This window comes from Oryzias latipes, chromosome 23 (genome assembly GCF_002234675.1).
Source record: "Oryzias latipes chromosome 23, ASM223467v1".
Taxonomy (NCBI): Eukaryota; Metazoa; Chordata; class Actinopteri; order Beloniformes; family Adrianichthyidae; genus Oryzias; species Oryzias latipes.
The window spans coordinates 5312153-5322623 of record NC_019881.2 but is presented as its reverse complement, the minus strand read 5'-3'; the positions used below and the strand labels follow the sequence as shown (position 1 = coordinate 5322623).

At 39.6% G+C, this 10471-nt stretch overlaps 1 protein-coding gene across 2 annotated transcripts; it reads right to left on the bottom strand.

Moving 5' to 3' along the window:
* Positions 1–3442: 3442 nt before the first annotated feature.
* Positions 3443–7460, bottom strand: gpr85 (G protein-coupled receptor 85). 2 transcript variants are annotated; one of them, XM_011490914.3, is made up of 2 exons: positions 7011–7460; positions 3443–6307 (listed from the first exon to the last, which is right to left on the bottom strand). In XM_011490914.3, exon 2 carries the CDS (start codon positions 6144–6146, stop codon positions 5013–5015), a length of 1134 nt encoding a protein of 377 aa, XP_011489216.1. In that variant the 5' UTR covers positions 6147–6307; positions 7011–7460; the 3' UTR covers positions 3443–5012. The 2 variants fall into 2 exon arrangements, with proteins under 2 accessions (XP_011489216.1, XP_004082941.1); XM_004082893.4 differs by having other exon boundaries at positions 7319–7459.
* Between the last annotated feature and the right edge of the window lie 3011 nt (positions 7461–10471).

The following is a 10471-nucleotide window of genomic DNA, read 5'->3' as shown; positions in this document are numbered from 1 at the left end:
CTGATGCTGTTTAAAAGAATGCAGATACATCATGTTTTTGGGTAAATGATGTGAAAAATAGATGCTGCCGAAACAACTGTCATCTATTAAAAAAAATATGTTAATATTTATCTGGACTGTCAACAACACACCAGCAAAGTCACAAAAACAGAACATGTTGAAGATTTCTGACCATCGCCGGGTAAAAAAAAGATGATACCTCTTTGCTCCTCTGTTTCCACTTTAATTGATCCTCATGATGGAGCAACAGAAAACCAACCAACTGCCCACAACCATCATCAGCTTAAATCCTGCACCACAAACGTCTGTCTCCCAAAACCAAAACGAAGTGACGAGAGAATTAATCCAGCAAAACCATCCTTCCTTCTAAGCAGCAAAACACACAGCAATGTGATGAAAGTAAGATTGTTCCAAACTCACTCCACTTCATTTCGCCAAAATCTTTTCATATTAAAGAACTCCTCCGCTTATTTATGGTTTTGCCTTTGGTGCACCACAAGAATATTTATAAGGGGGAGGCAGAAGATTTTGGAAAGGTGGCTAATAATATTGGATGGTCATTACAAATGAAAAGCATTTCAATTTTATTATTGTTACTGTTATCAATATTAAAACAGACGTTCTTTTAGCTGAGGTGGTATTATTAATGCTTAAAGAAGCTTGTAATGACGATTTCTTCATCTTTGTCAACAATGATACTATAATTTTGCACTTAAAAAATCGGGAGGGGGCACCTAACCTCCTCTGGCTTCCCCCCACAGAGCCACCCTGTTGCACCACCAGAAAAACTCAGTTGAAGAGGGGATTCTTCCCCTCTTTTTGCAAAAGAAATGTCAGTCAGTGGATGGAGCTTCCTGAAATTGCAGAGAACAATCAACACATTGATGATTTTGTTGTTTTTTCAAATCTAATTGTATCTCAAATCAAAAGCACATCACCATAAAGTTATGAACACATTAAATATTTAATTGTAAGCTGCTATTAAAAGCATGCTCAAAAATGATATATTTTTGCTGAGATCAAAGGGTAAGTAGCATATTTTCTAAACCGCCCGCTTTCCACTGACATCTTCCCCCACAAGCAGACTGATTTTTTTTCTTCTTTTTTTTTATTTTTTGCGAGAGGGGGAGGCAATCAAACCAGCACACGAGAAAATGGGCCAAAGCACCAAAGTGACACCATTTGCATATGATGTATGGGGATAAAATATACAGCAGGAAGATGCTCAGACACGTCAAGGGCTTAAGCACCACGATTTCAATAGCAGTTCACAGAAAACAAACAAAAACAAGAGAGATGTTGCTCAATATTTTTCTCCTTTATGATTCACAGAATACAAATTTACTCCAAAATCTATTATCGCAAGTCTTTGTGGAATGATCAGTGTTTCCAATTTGAAGCTAAATTGTAATAATCGGAGCGCTAACAAATGCTTCTCTCTCTTCAAAAGAAAAACTGTATGCAGTCTACGAACCCTCAAAGATGTCATGCTTGGTGTATTTTGAGGGAAAAGAGCCTCACTTTTACAGATTTTACACAAAATGTAGCACACAAAAATATTTTAGCTCAACCTTTTCAGTAAATTTGAAACTCCTTACAACTAACACCATTCAATAAAACAGACAACACATAAAAAATTGGAAGATTATAAACCGGAAGGAAAAAAATAGTAAAATAAGATTCTCCTATGGGCATCTGATGAGGCAAAAATAAATAAATAAAAGCTCATTTGCTATTATTTTGGAGTTTCTCAATTAAATGTTTTTCAGCGTGACTTTAAAAAAATGCAAACTATGCCATCTGTGGCTCACAGACTTTTTATTAGTTTAGATTTTTTTTTCTTTTCAATTTGTGGGATTCCTCTCTGAGAAAACCAGCAAATGTATGGGCAAAAGTCACCAAAATAAGATGATTAAACCAAAGGTAATCGAAGTGTGGAAAAAGTAGCGCAAAGATCAAACAAATGTATCAAGGAATCATGCAAAGGAAAATTTGAAGGTTTTGTCTTTAAGCATTAAATTTTTATGTCAATGTAAAGAATATTTCAGCTATTTTCCTGCACTAAATAGGAAGAGTTTTTTTTAATGACTTCCAGTATGGCTTTGAAAATACTTCTCTAAGAGATATTTTGTACTTTCACCCATTTCACCTCTTTTCTTGAAAGATTTATTTTGAAAACCAACTTATTTTTTCTCAGTTGTATACTAAAAGTTTCATTTTTACAATATATTATTATTTTTCTCCTGGACCCCTTCTACAGAATATCGAAGATGCCTCTTTCTGCATGAAATGCTTCTCCAAACGCTGGATTGAATGGAAATATTGTAGTATTGTTTTTTTTCTAATGTGATAACTTAAGTAAAGCACCATGTAGCGGACAACCTGTAAAAATCACTGTATTTTCAGCTTTATTCGGCGCACATAAAAGCCCTAATTTCCTTTAAAAAATACAGACAGTTTGCCTTATAATCCAGAGTGCCATATATATATATATATATATATATATATATATATATATATATATATATATATATATATATATATATATAAATTAATTCTTGTTGACAAGGCTAAACGTTAAAGGTATCGTGAAATATGCTAACATGGCTAACGTGTAGCAGCATTGGAATGTTTTTTTTTTTACGAGTTGCTAACAAAGTTGGAAGGTAAAGGTATTAAAAATATGCTATTGCAGCTAACATAGCTGTGTCACACGTTTTAGTGTGTTACTAACAAGGTTGGAAGTTAGCGTAGTCACAGAATGCTTTTTAGCAGTATCAGTTAGCTTGTTTACGTGTTGAAAACAAGGTTGAGAGTTAAAGGTATTGAAAATACGCTAACGAAGCTAACATGTAATGGGTTAAAAACAAGTTTTAGTGTTACTGTGACCGCAGTTAATAAAGTTTGACTAACTGATGAACTTATCTCTGACTCTTTTTTTCTCACCTAATGCCATTTATATACGATATACGTTCGAAAATAGACCATTTATTGAAGTTGCGCCATATAGTGCCAAAAATGCAATATATTGAAAATGGTTTAAAATCATACATCATATATTTTTTTTCACTTTATCCCTTCAAGTGAAACAAATTTTGCAACCATTTCCATTGATGTAGCCATACTCTTCGCCCAGTAACATGGATAAAAGAATCATATTTTTCCTTCTTTTTTTTGTTTCAAAATTGGAACTTTTTATTTTCAAAAAAAGCAACAGATTACACAGTTAACTTTCAGCAAATGCAATCCTAACTGAAACTGTACTCACATTCGGGACTTCAAAAATAAAATGAAAAGACTCACATACTTGCACACAATCTATCTAAAATATACAAAAATGAATGCATAATAAATATTAAAATGGCCACAAGAGAAAAAGGTCATTGAAAAGAATCGGTAGAGAGCTAATGTGGGGAAATTAGAAACAAGAGGTGTGCCTTACATGTCTTTTTTCCTCATTTTCCTGTTTTTTTTTTACTTGTTTTTTTTTTGTTGGTTTTTTTACAAATTGTGCAAGATTCCATACTAAGGCTCTGGTCTTGAAGTGACTGTTGTCTGGTCCACACATACACACATTCTCACCGCAATACACACATTTGTGCACACACAATCACGCTCCCTGTGCTCTGCGCACTCTGTGGGTTGTAGCAAACCATTGCAGAATAAAAATGGGGCTTCTCAGTGTATGGCCTGTGATGCTCATGGGAGCTGACCAGCTTTTTACAAAAAAAAAAAAAAAAAAATTGAACATGCACTTCACGCTGATGTAAAAAAAAAAACTTTTAGGAGTGACTGAGGAGTTAAAAAACAACAACCAAGAAACGTGACAATTTCATAACCATTAAGGCAAGAACACCCGGAGTGGCATCAGAAAATACTGTCATAAGATGAAAGTGTTTAGGTACATGGATCTAATGAAACAGTTAACTACTTCTTCAATGTCTTTTTTTGTTGTTTTTTTCCAGCACAAATTTGTTATAAAAACCTTTTTTTTTCCTAAGCCACACATAACTTCCATGTTTTTCTTCGCCTTCTTTTTTTTCTGTAAAACGTGTTAAGAAAGTAACAGATAATAGGGACATATGGATAGTAAAACTACAAGAAATCATTTCTAGTTTTAACCCCCCCCCCATACACACACATTTGCAAAGCCCCGCCCCGGGTTTTCAAGCCCCGCCCCATCGCCCCTCCCCCACCCCAGATAAATGAAAAAGATATCACTTACATTAAAACAATTATATCCTCTTGTGATGGTGTATCCCAACAGTCAAGTTTTTGCTCTACTTACAAGCGATTGTGTAGTCCATTGCAAATTAAAGCATTCATTGTTTCGGAGTTTTTTTGTTGTTGTTGTTTTCCTTGGGAGGGAATAAGAAAAACGTCGTCCTTTGCAATGCAGCTGGCAACAAACAAAAGCATCTTTACATCTTCACTTTTAGTGCAACTATTAAAATGTAAAATATCTCCAGTGATTCCTTGAGAGGTATCGTTTCTTTGTTCTTGTATTTTTTCAAATATTTTTTCTCCTTTTCATGTTTTTTTTTTGCATCAAACACATCACAGAGTAAACGCATCTTCAAAGAAAAACAGACAAAACAAAAAAGAAGGAAAAAATTCCAGATCAAAGAGGTTTTCTTCTTCTTCGTTCCGTTGTTGTTTTTTCTCTCCATTTTTTCGCTTGTTTACGTTGGCTTCCACAGGTATGTTTACTAGAACATAAACACAGTAGGGGAGTGGGGCAAGATGAGGAAAAAAATGTTTTCAAAAAAAAATTCCGAATTCTCAGCTTAGCCTCCACTTTTGGCAGACTTTTCACATCCGATCCCCTCCGGCAGAGCCACGTGATTGGCTGGCCACGCAATCGGAGAAGAAAGGGACAGGAGAAGGAGGAGGAGCAGAGAGAGAAATGGAGGAGACAGAAAGAAAGAGTGCCTGTACAACGGGAGCGAGCCCCTATCAAGATCAATCAGCGTAATAAAGACAAAGAGGGAATGACGGGGTGGGAAAAACTATCATATAACGCAGTAGGGTTCCCGTGGTAACCTGGATTTTCTGCAGTAAAGGAGCGTGGTGCTGAAACAGCGCCGGAGCTCCCTATTGGAGAAGATGCAGATGAAAGGGTTGACCCCCGCCTGGGCAAAGCTCATCCACACGGCTGCTGTTAGGTAACCCCCGGGGACCACGGGCCCCCTGGCAAACACCCGCCAGTAGCAGGCCACCAAGTAGGGCCCCCAAAGCGCCAAGAAAAAAAAGGTCATGATGTAGAACATCCTACTAATCCTCTTCTCTGTTTTGAACTCATCCAGTACGAGTAGACGGCGGCGGCCCGCTGCGTTGCTGTTCTGCCGAATGCCCAGCAAGGTTGGCGGGGTAGGGCCCCGACCGAATCCAGCCAGCCAGTTGGCCGCTGCCTGCCCACTAGCGCCCGGACCGTGGAAGGTCCAGTTCTGGCTGACGGCGGGCACAAACTGGACGGGCTTCATCTTTCGCCGGTCGTGGACGAAGAAGATGAGTTTGAGGTAAACCAGCTGTGTGGCTAGGAGGATGAGCGCCAGCAAGAGCATGAAGCCCAAAGAATCGTTGGCCCGGAAGGAGCGGTGCTGAAACGTGCACTGGTCCTCCTCCCGGATGAAGGAGTACGTCCCCACGTCCAGGACCGGCGGGAACGCCATCGCCACCGACAGCGTCCACACCATGCAGATGACAGCCAAGCACGTCCAGAAGGTGAGCCTTTTGGTGTAGAAGCGGTGATGCGCGATGGCCAGGTAGCGGGTGACGCTGACGCAGAACAGCATGAAGGCGGTGTGGAAACAGGAGAGCACGCCCAGAAAAGCGATCACCTTGCAGGTCAGCGTGCCGTACGTCCACGCCGATCCATTTTTCACCGAGGTAAAGACGAACGGGAAGCAGATAGCCGAGCGCAGGATGTCGGAGGCGCACAGGTCCAGCAGGAAATAGTAGGGCGCTCGGTGCAAGCTCTTGTCTTTGACCAGCAGGATGGAGATCAGTAGGTTTCCTACCACGCCGACGCCGATGATGAAACCCAGAGAGGTCAGTTTGAGGAACGTGGCGAGAGGAGAGACATTCTGCAAGATGGTGTGGTCCCCTGCATGGCTATAGTTCGCCATAGATGGAGGAGGGATCATAAAGATAGCGGATTAGTTTCAGCCGAGTATCATGATCTGGAGATGGCAGGGGGGAGGCGTTAGATCCATTTGGCGGTGTGCTTTGAAGAGGTTTCCGGGCTCAACCTCTCCTTTCTAAGGCATCCTTTGTTCCTTTGTCTCATCGCCCCTAAAAGAAATCCCTGCAAAAAGAAAAGACAAAAAGAAGGAAAGAGAGAGAAAAAAGCAATCATCCTTCTATCAGCATTCAAACCCGGCAAAAACAACAAACAATCTTGGATAAAAATGAAAACATAGAGAGTGGATCCACACATGATCCGTGCATGAAAATGCTGCGAGACATTGATCCGGTCAATTTTTTTTCCTTTTATGGTGCCTGGGAATCTCTTAACAAAAGAGATGGCAACCCATACAAAAAAAAAAAAAGCTTTTTACCGACTTCCAGAAGCTGGAATGAACCATTTTCATCTTTTTTGTAATTATTTTGTAAGAAGAAATGCAGGCTGAATTATGTTGATCACACCCTGCAGAACAGAGGAATGCAGGCAGAATAGGAGTTGCCTACCTCAAAATCGTGAAAAATCCAGCTAAAATCATACATTTGTATTTATTTTTGTTATTTATTATTTAAAGATAATTGGATTACTAACAAGCAGTGCTCTCATTACAGCCTCTACTAATCCAGCCTCCATTTTCCACATCATCTTTCCTAATTACGCACAGTTAAGGCAACACTGGTACATTTGGTGACACTTGCTTATAATATAAGATGAATCAATCGAATTAGATAAGCAATCAAAACAAATCGGATGCCGAAATATGATTGTTTTTTTTTATGACTATAAATGTTGGGATTTCTCTTGACAAAGGCGAGCGTCTACTTACTCTTTAAAAAACGCCTCCTCTGCGTGTTTTACGCGCGTCTGAATCCCGCAGACTCCGGGAGGGGGGGCAACAACAAAAGGGAAAAATAGAGGCCAATATGATAAAAAGAAAAAAAAGACAATATGAAGACTAATAAAAATAATGATGATAACATTGATGCCCATCCTCGGCATCCATGTCAGCTTGGAGCGGATAAAAACATCCAAGTCTCCGCGAGGAAATCGCTGCCAGTGCCACCACATAAGACAAGGCCAAAAAATAAAAAAAGATAGAAAAAAGGAGGAATAAAAGATCAATCCAACCCCTACCTGTTGATAATCCCTTTCCGTGTCCCTCCCGGTAGTTATTTACATGGCACGAATTGGGTTTTTGCTGTTTTAAAAAAGCTCGATTTGGTGTCTGCCCCCCCCCTCCTCTGCTTTTTTTTTTCCTCCTCTACGGTGAATATCCTACAGTAAACGGAGCGCAGTGCGCATGCGCACTGCATCATCCCCCCCCCCCCCTCTCTCTTTCTCCTCCCGTTTCTATTTGGGATCCAAGACGCGTCTTGTCTCTTGTTGCAGCAGCAGCAGCAGTGATGTCTCTCCAACGGTAACATCTGCTCGACAGGGCCGCGTGCTGGCCGGTAACGCGTTACTTTAGACCGCGCATGTAAGGCAACTGGCTTGTGACGCGCCGCCTGTGGGACTAGAAAACTGTGACCACTTTTTTTTTTTTTAAACGTCAATAAATTATGGCTGCATTGTTTTTACATCTAGGTTCTCGGGAAAAAAAAGAAGAAGAAAAAACAGGGCGCCTTGTCCGCATCCGCGCGACGTGGAGAGACTCCCCCCTATGGTGCAGATACATGATTGACAGGCACTTTGCGCTCTGCTGTTGATTCTGCGCGGTCAGCAGGTTCGATTCATAGGAGCTCATTCTCCAACGTGCACAAGGAGCTGCCGTGATGTCACGATCAGCATGTGCCACTTCTGAACAGCTACACACACATGGCTCTGGATGAAGGAAGGGATCCATAATATTAATAATAATTGATACTTTATTTATCCCACAATGGGGAAGTTCTTCTCCGCATTTTGACCCATCCCCCTGGGAGAGTGGTGAGCTGCAGGCTAGCCTGCGACAGCTGGCTGAGTTGAGCGGGAATTGATCCACCAACCCTTTGGTTGTTGGACGACCTGCTCTACCGCCTCAGCTAAACATCCATCCACCCATCTATCCTTCCATACACCCACCCACTTATCTGTCCACCCATCTATCAATCATTCATCCATCTATCAATCCACATATTCATACATTCATTCAACCCAACAACTTACTCACCCATCCATCCTATATTTATACATCCATCGATAAATCCATCCACCCACCAATTTTAACAAAATGTCTAAAATATTATCCATCTGTTCTCAAATAAATATAATTAATCTCAAAGTTACATGTTTCTTTTTGCAAATTTAGGTATGGAACTCTCTTAATTTGGTTAATTTTGTGTGTGTGGGTATAAAGTTCCACGTTACTTAAAATGCCATTATTTAGAAATCACCCCAGGATAGTTTCCTAAACATGAGTTTATTCTAAAATGAATCTGATTTATGCAACGTTGGAGTTCCACAAATTTACCAAGTTAAAAAAGGGGGCAGAGAGTAAATAATCTGCTTTTGAGAGGGTGTTCATGTCAATTAAAAGTCAATTATTCCATTTATATTACATTAAATTGCTGATGATTTAACAAATTAAATTACTTTTGAGTACTGTGTTAACAAGTATCCTGAATAATAAATATATATATATTTTTTTCAACTTTACGACACAGCCTTTAAGTTAAAAATAGATGGTTTATATGTAGCTGATGTTCGTGATGCTACAATTGTGGTGTTTTCTTGTCTATCAGGTACCCTGATTTCTCCATTGTTTTGGACAAATATGACAATGATAAGTCTAATATTATGAACGTGTTCGCTTTCTTGCAAGATTCCACAACCTTTTTAACACAGCAAGGCACTTTTCCTTCTTATAATCAAAGAAAATAGTCAAACAGTTCAACCCCCCCCCCCCCCCCCATAAATTCCAACCCAAAAAGCTTTTAGTTTGACACATTTTTTAAAATATCATTTTTGTAAACTCTAGCTTATCACATTTGGCCTGTTTTATTTTTGTAATATAAAAAAAAATGAAGAAATTATCTAGCTAAAGTGGCTAAGTGCGCACGCAGAGGAAATTACAGAAAATAGCACGTGCTGTTTTGAGGGTAAGAATGTTTATTTTTCATAAAGCCTAGGTCGTTTTTGCAGTAGTTCCTTTTAACTTGTTGACAACACAGATAAAGCAGTCACAGTGTTCACTTAAAGCGTGTAAGTATTCAACATGTCTTGCTTATTTGAAGGAAAGACTCCAAAACAACAGCGTTTTGGTCAGCAGTTTGAACGTTCATCAACTTCCGGGTTCGTCGTCTCCCCTCCGGCAGCATGTGCTTGTTCCCAGCATATCCCTGCGCTTTAGGTCTGGTAAGGCACATTTTCTTCTCATCTAACGCAGCGCGAGCTCTTCACCGGGAGGTCCGCCATACACTGAGGGGGGGTTTAAAACGTGACACAGCCCTTCTCATCGCGTCACAGAAGCCCGTTCCTCCTCCGGGAGTACCAGCCCAGGCACGCGCAGAAGCCCACCACGGTCAGGACCGTGCCCAGCAACAGGGCTAAGCCGTCGCCCGCGTCGTATGCCTCCGCTGGAGGGATGAGGAAGAGAAGCACGAGCCAGAAAATCCCAACTCCGTTCAGGGGTCCGGTTTTGGTCGCCATGTTGGGTTGTTTTCCGTGCTTCTGCTGTCAACTTTAAGAGAGCTAAGCGCATGCGTCAAAAAGTCACATGATAGAAGCCGAGGCTGGACTTCCTCTGATTGGTTGAATCAATTGCAGCGCAGTTTTTTTTAAATTCTTTATTGAACTTTAAACAAACATATACACATAGTTACAACAGAAAGAAATAAAAAAGAATAAAATAAAAAATTGTAGTTTACAATAACAGGGATTGTCATACAACATGTAATCTTCAATGAAAATAGACAGTTTTATTGCATTTTTGTTTTTTATAAATTTCTGAGATTTAAAATATAAACCGATATCTTTATGAAATGTATTGAATAATGGTTTGTTTTTTTGAAAATCTGCTCTTATGAATAAAAAATTTCCTAGATATTAATAAAGTATTTAATGTCAAATCAAAAAGATTATCACCAGAAACTACTACAAATAATATGATGTGCTTTTGTAATTGAATAGAAATAGGAAAGGGAAACTTTGAGGAGCACCAAGAAAAAAAATCCCCCCAAAAACTGTTAACATATATACATTCAAAAAACATGATCAAGTGTATCTATATTTATGTCACAGAAAGAACAGTTATTTTCTGGAAAACCAAAACGTATGTGTAATAGTTCCTTGCATGGATAGACCGCATTC

Coding starts and splice junctions, on each gene's coding strand:
- gpr85 (XM_011490914.3), bottom strand. CDS start 6,146: ATGATCCCTCCTCCATCTATGGCGAACTATAGCCATGCAGGGGACCAC.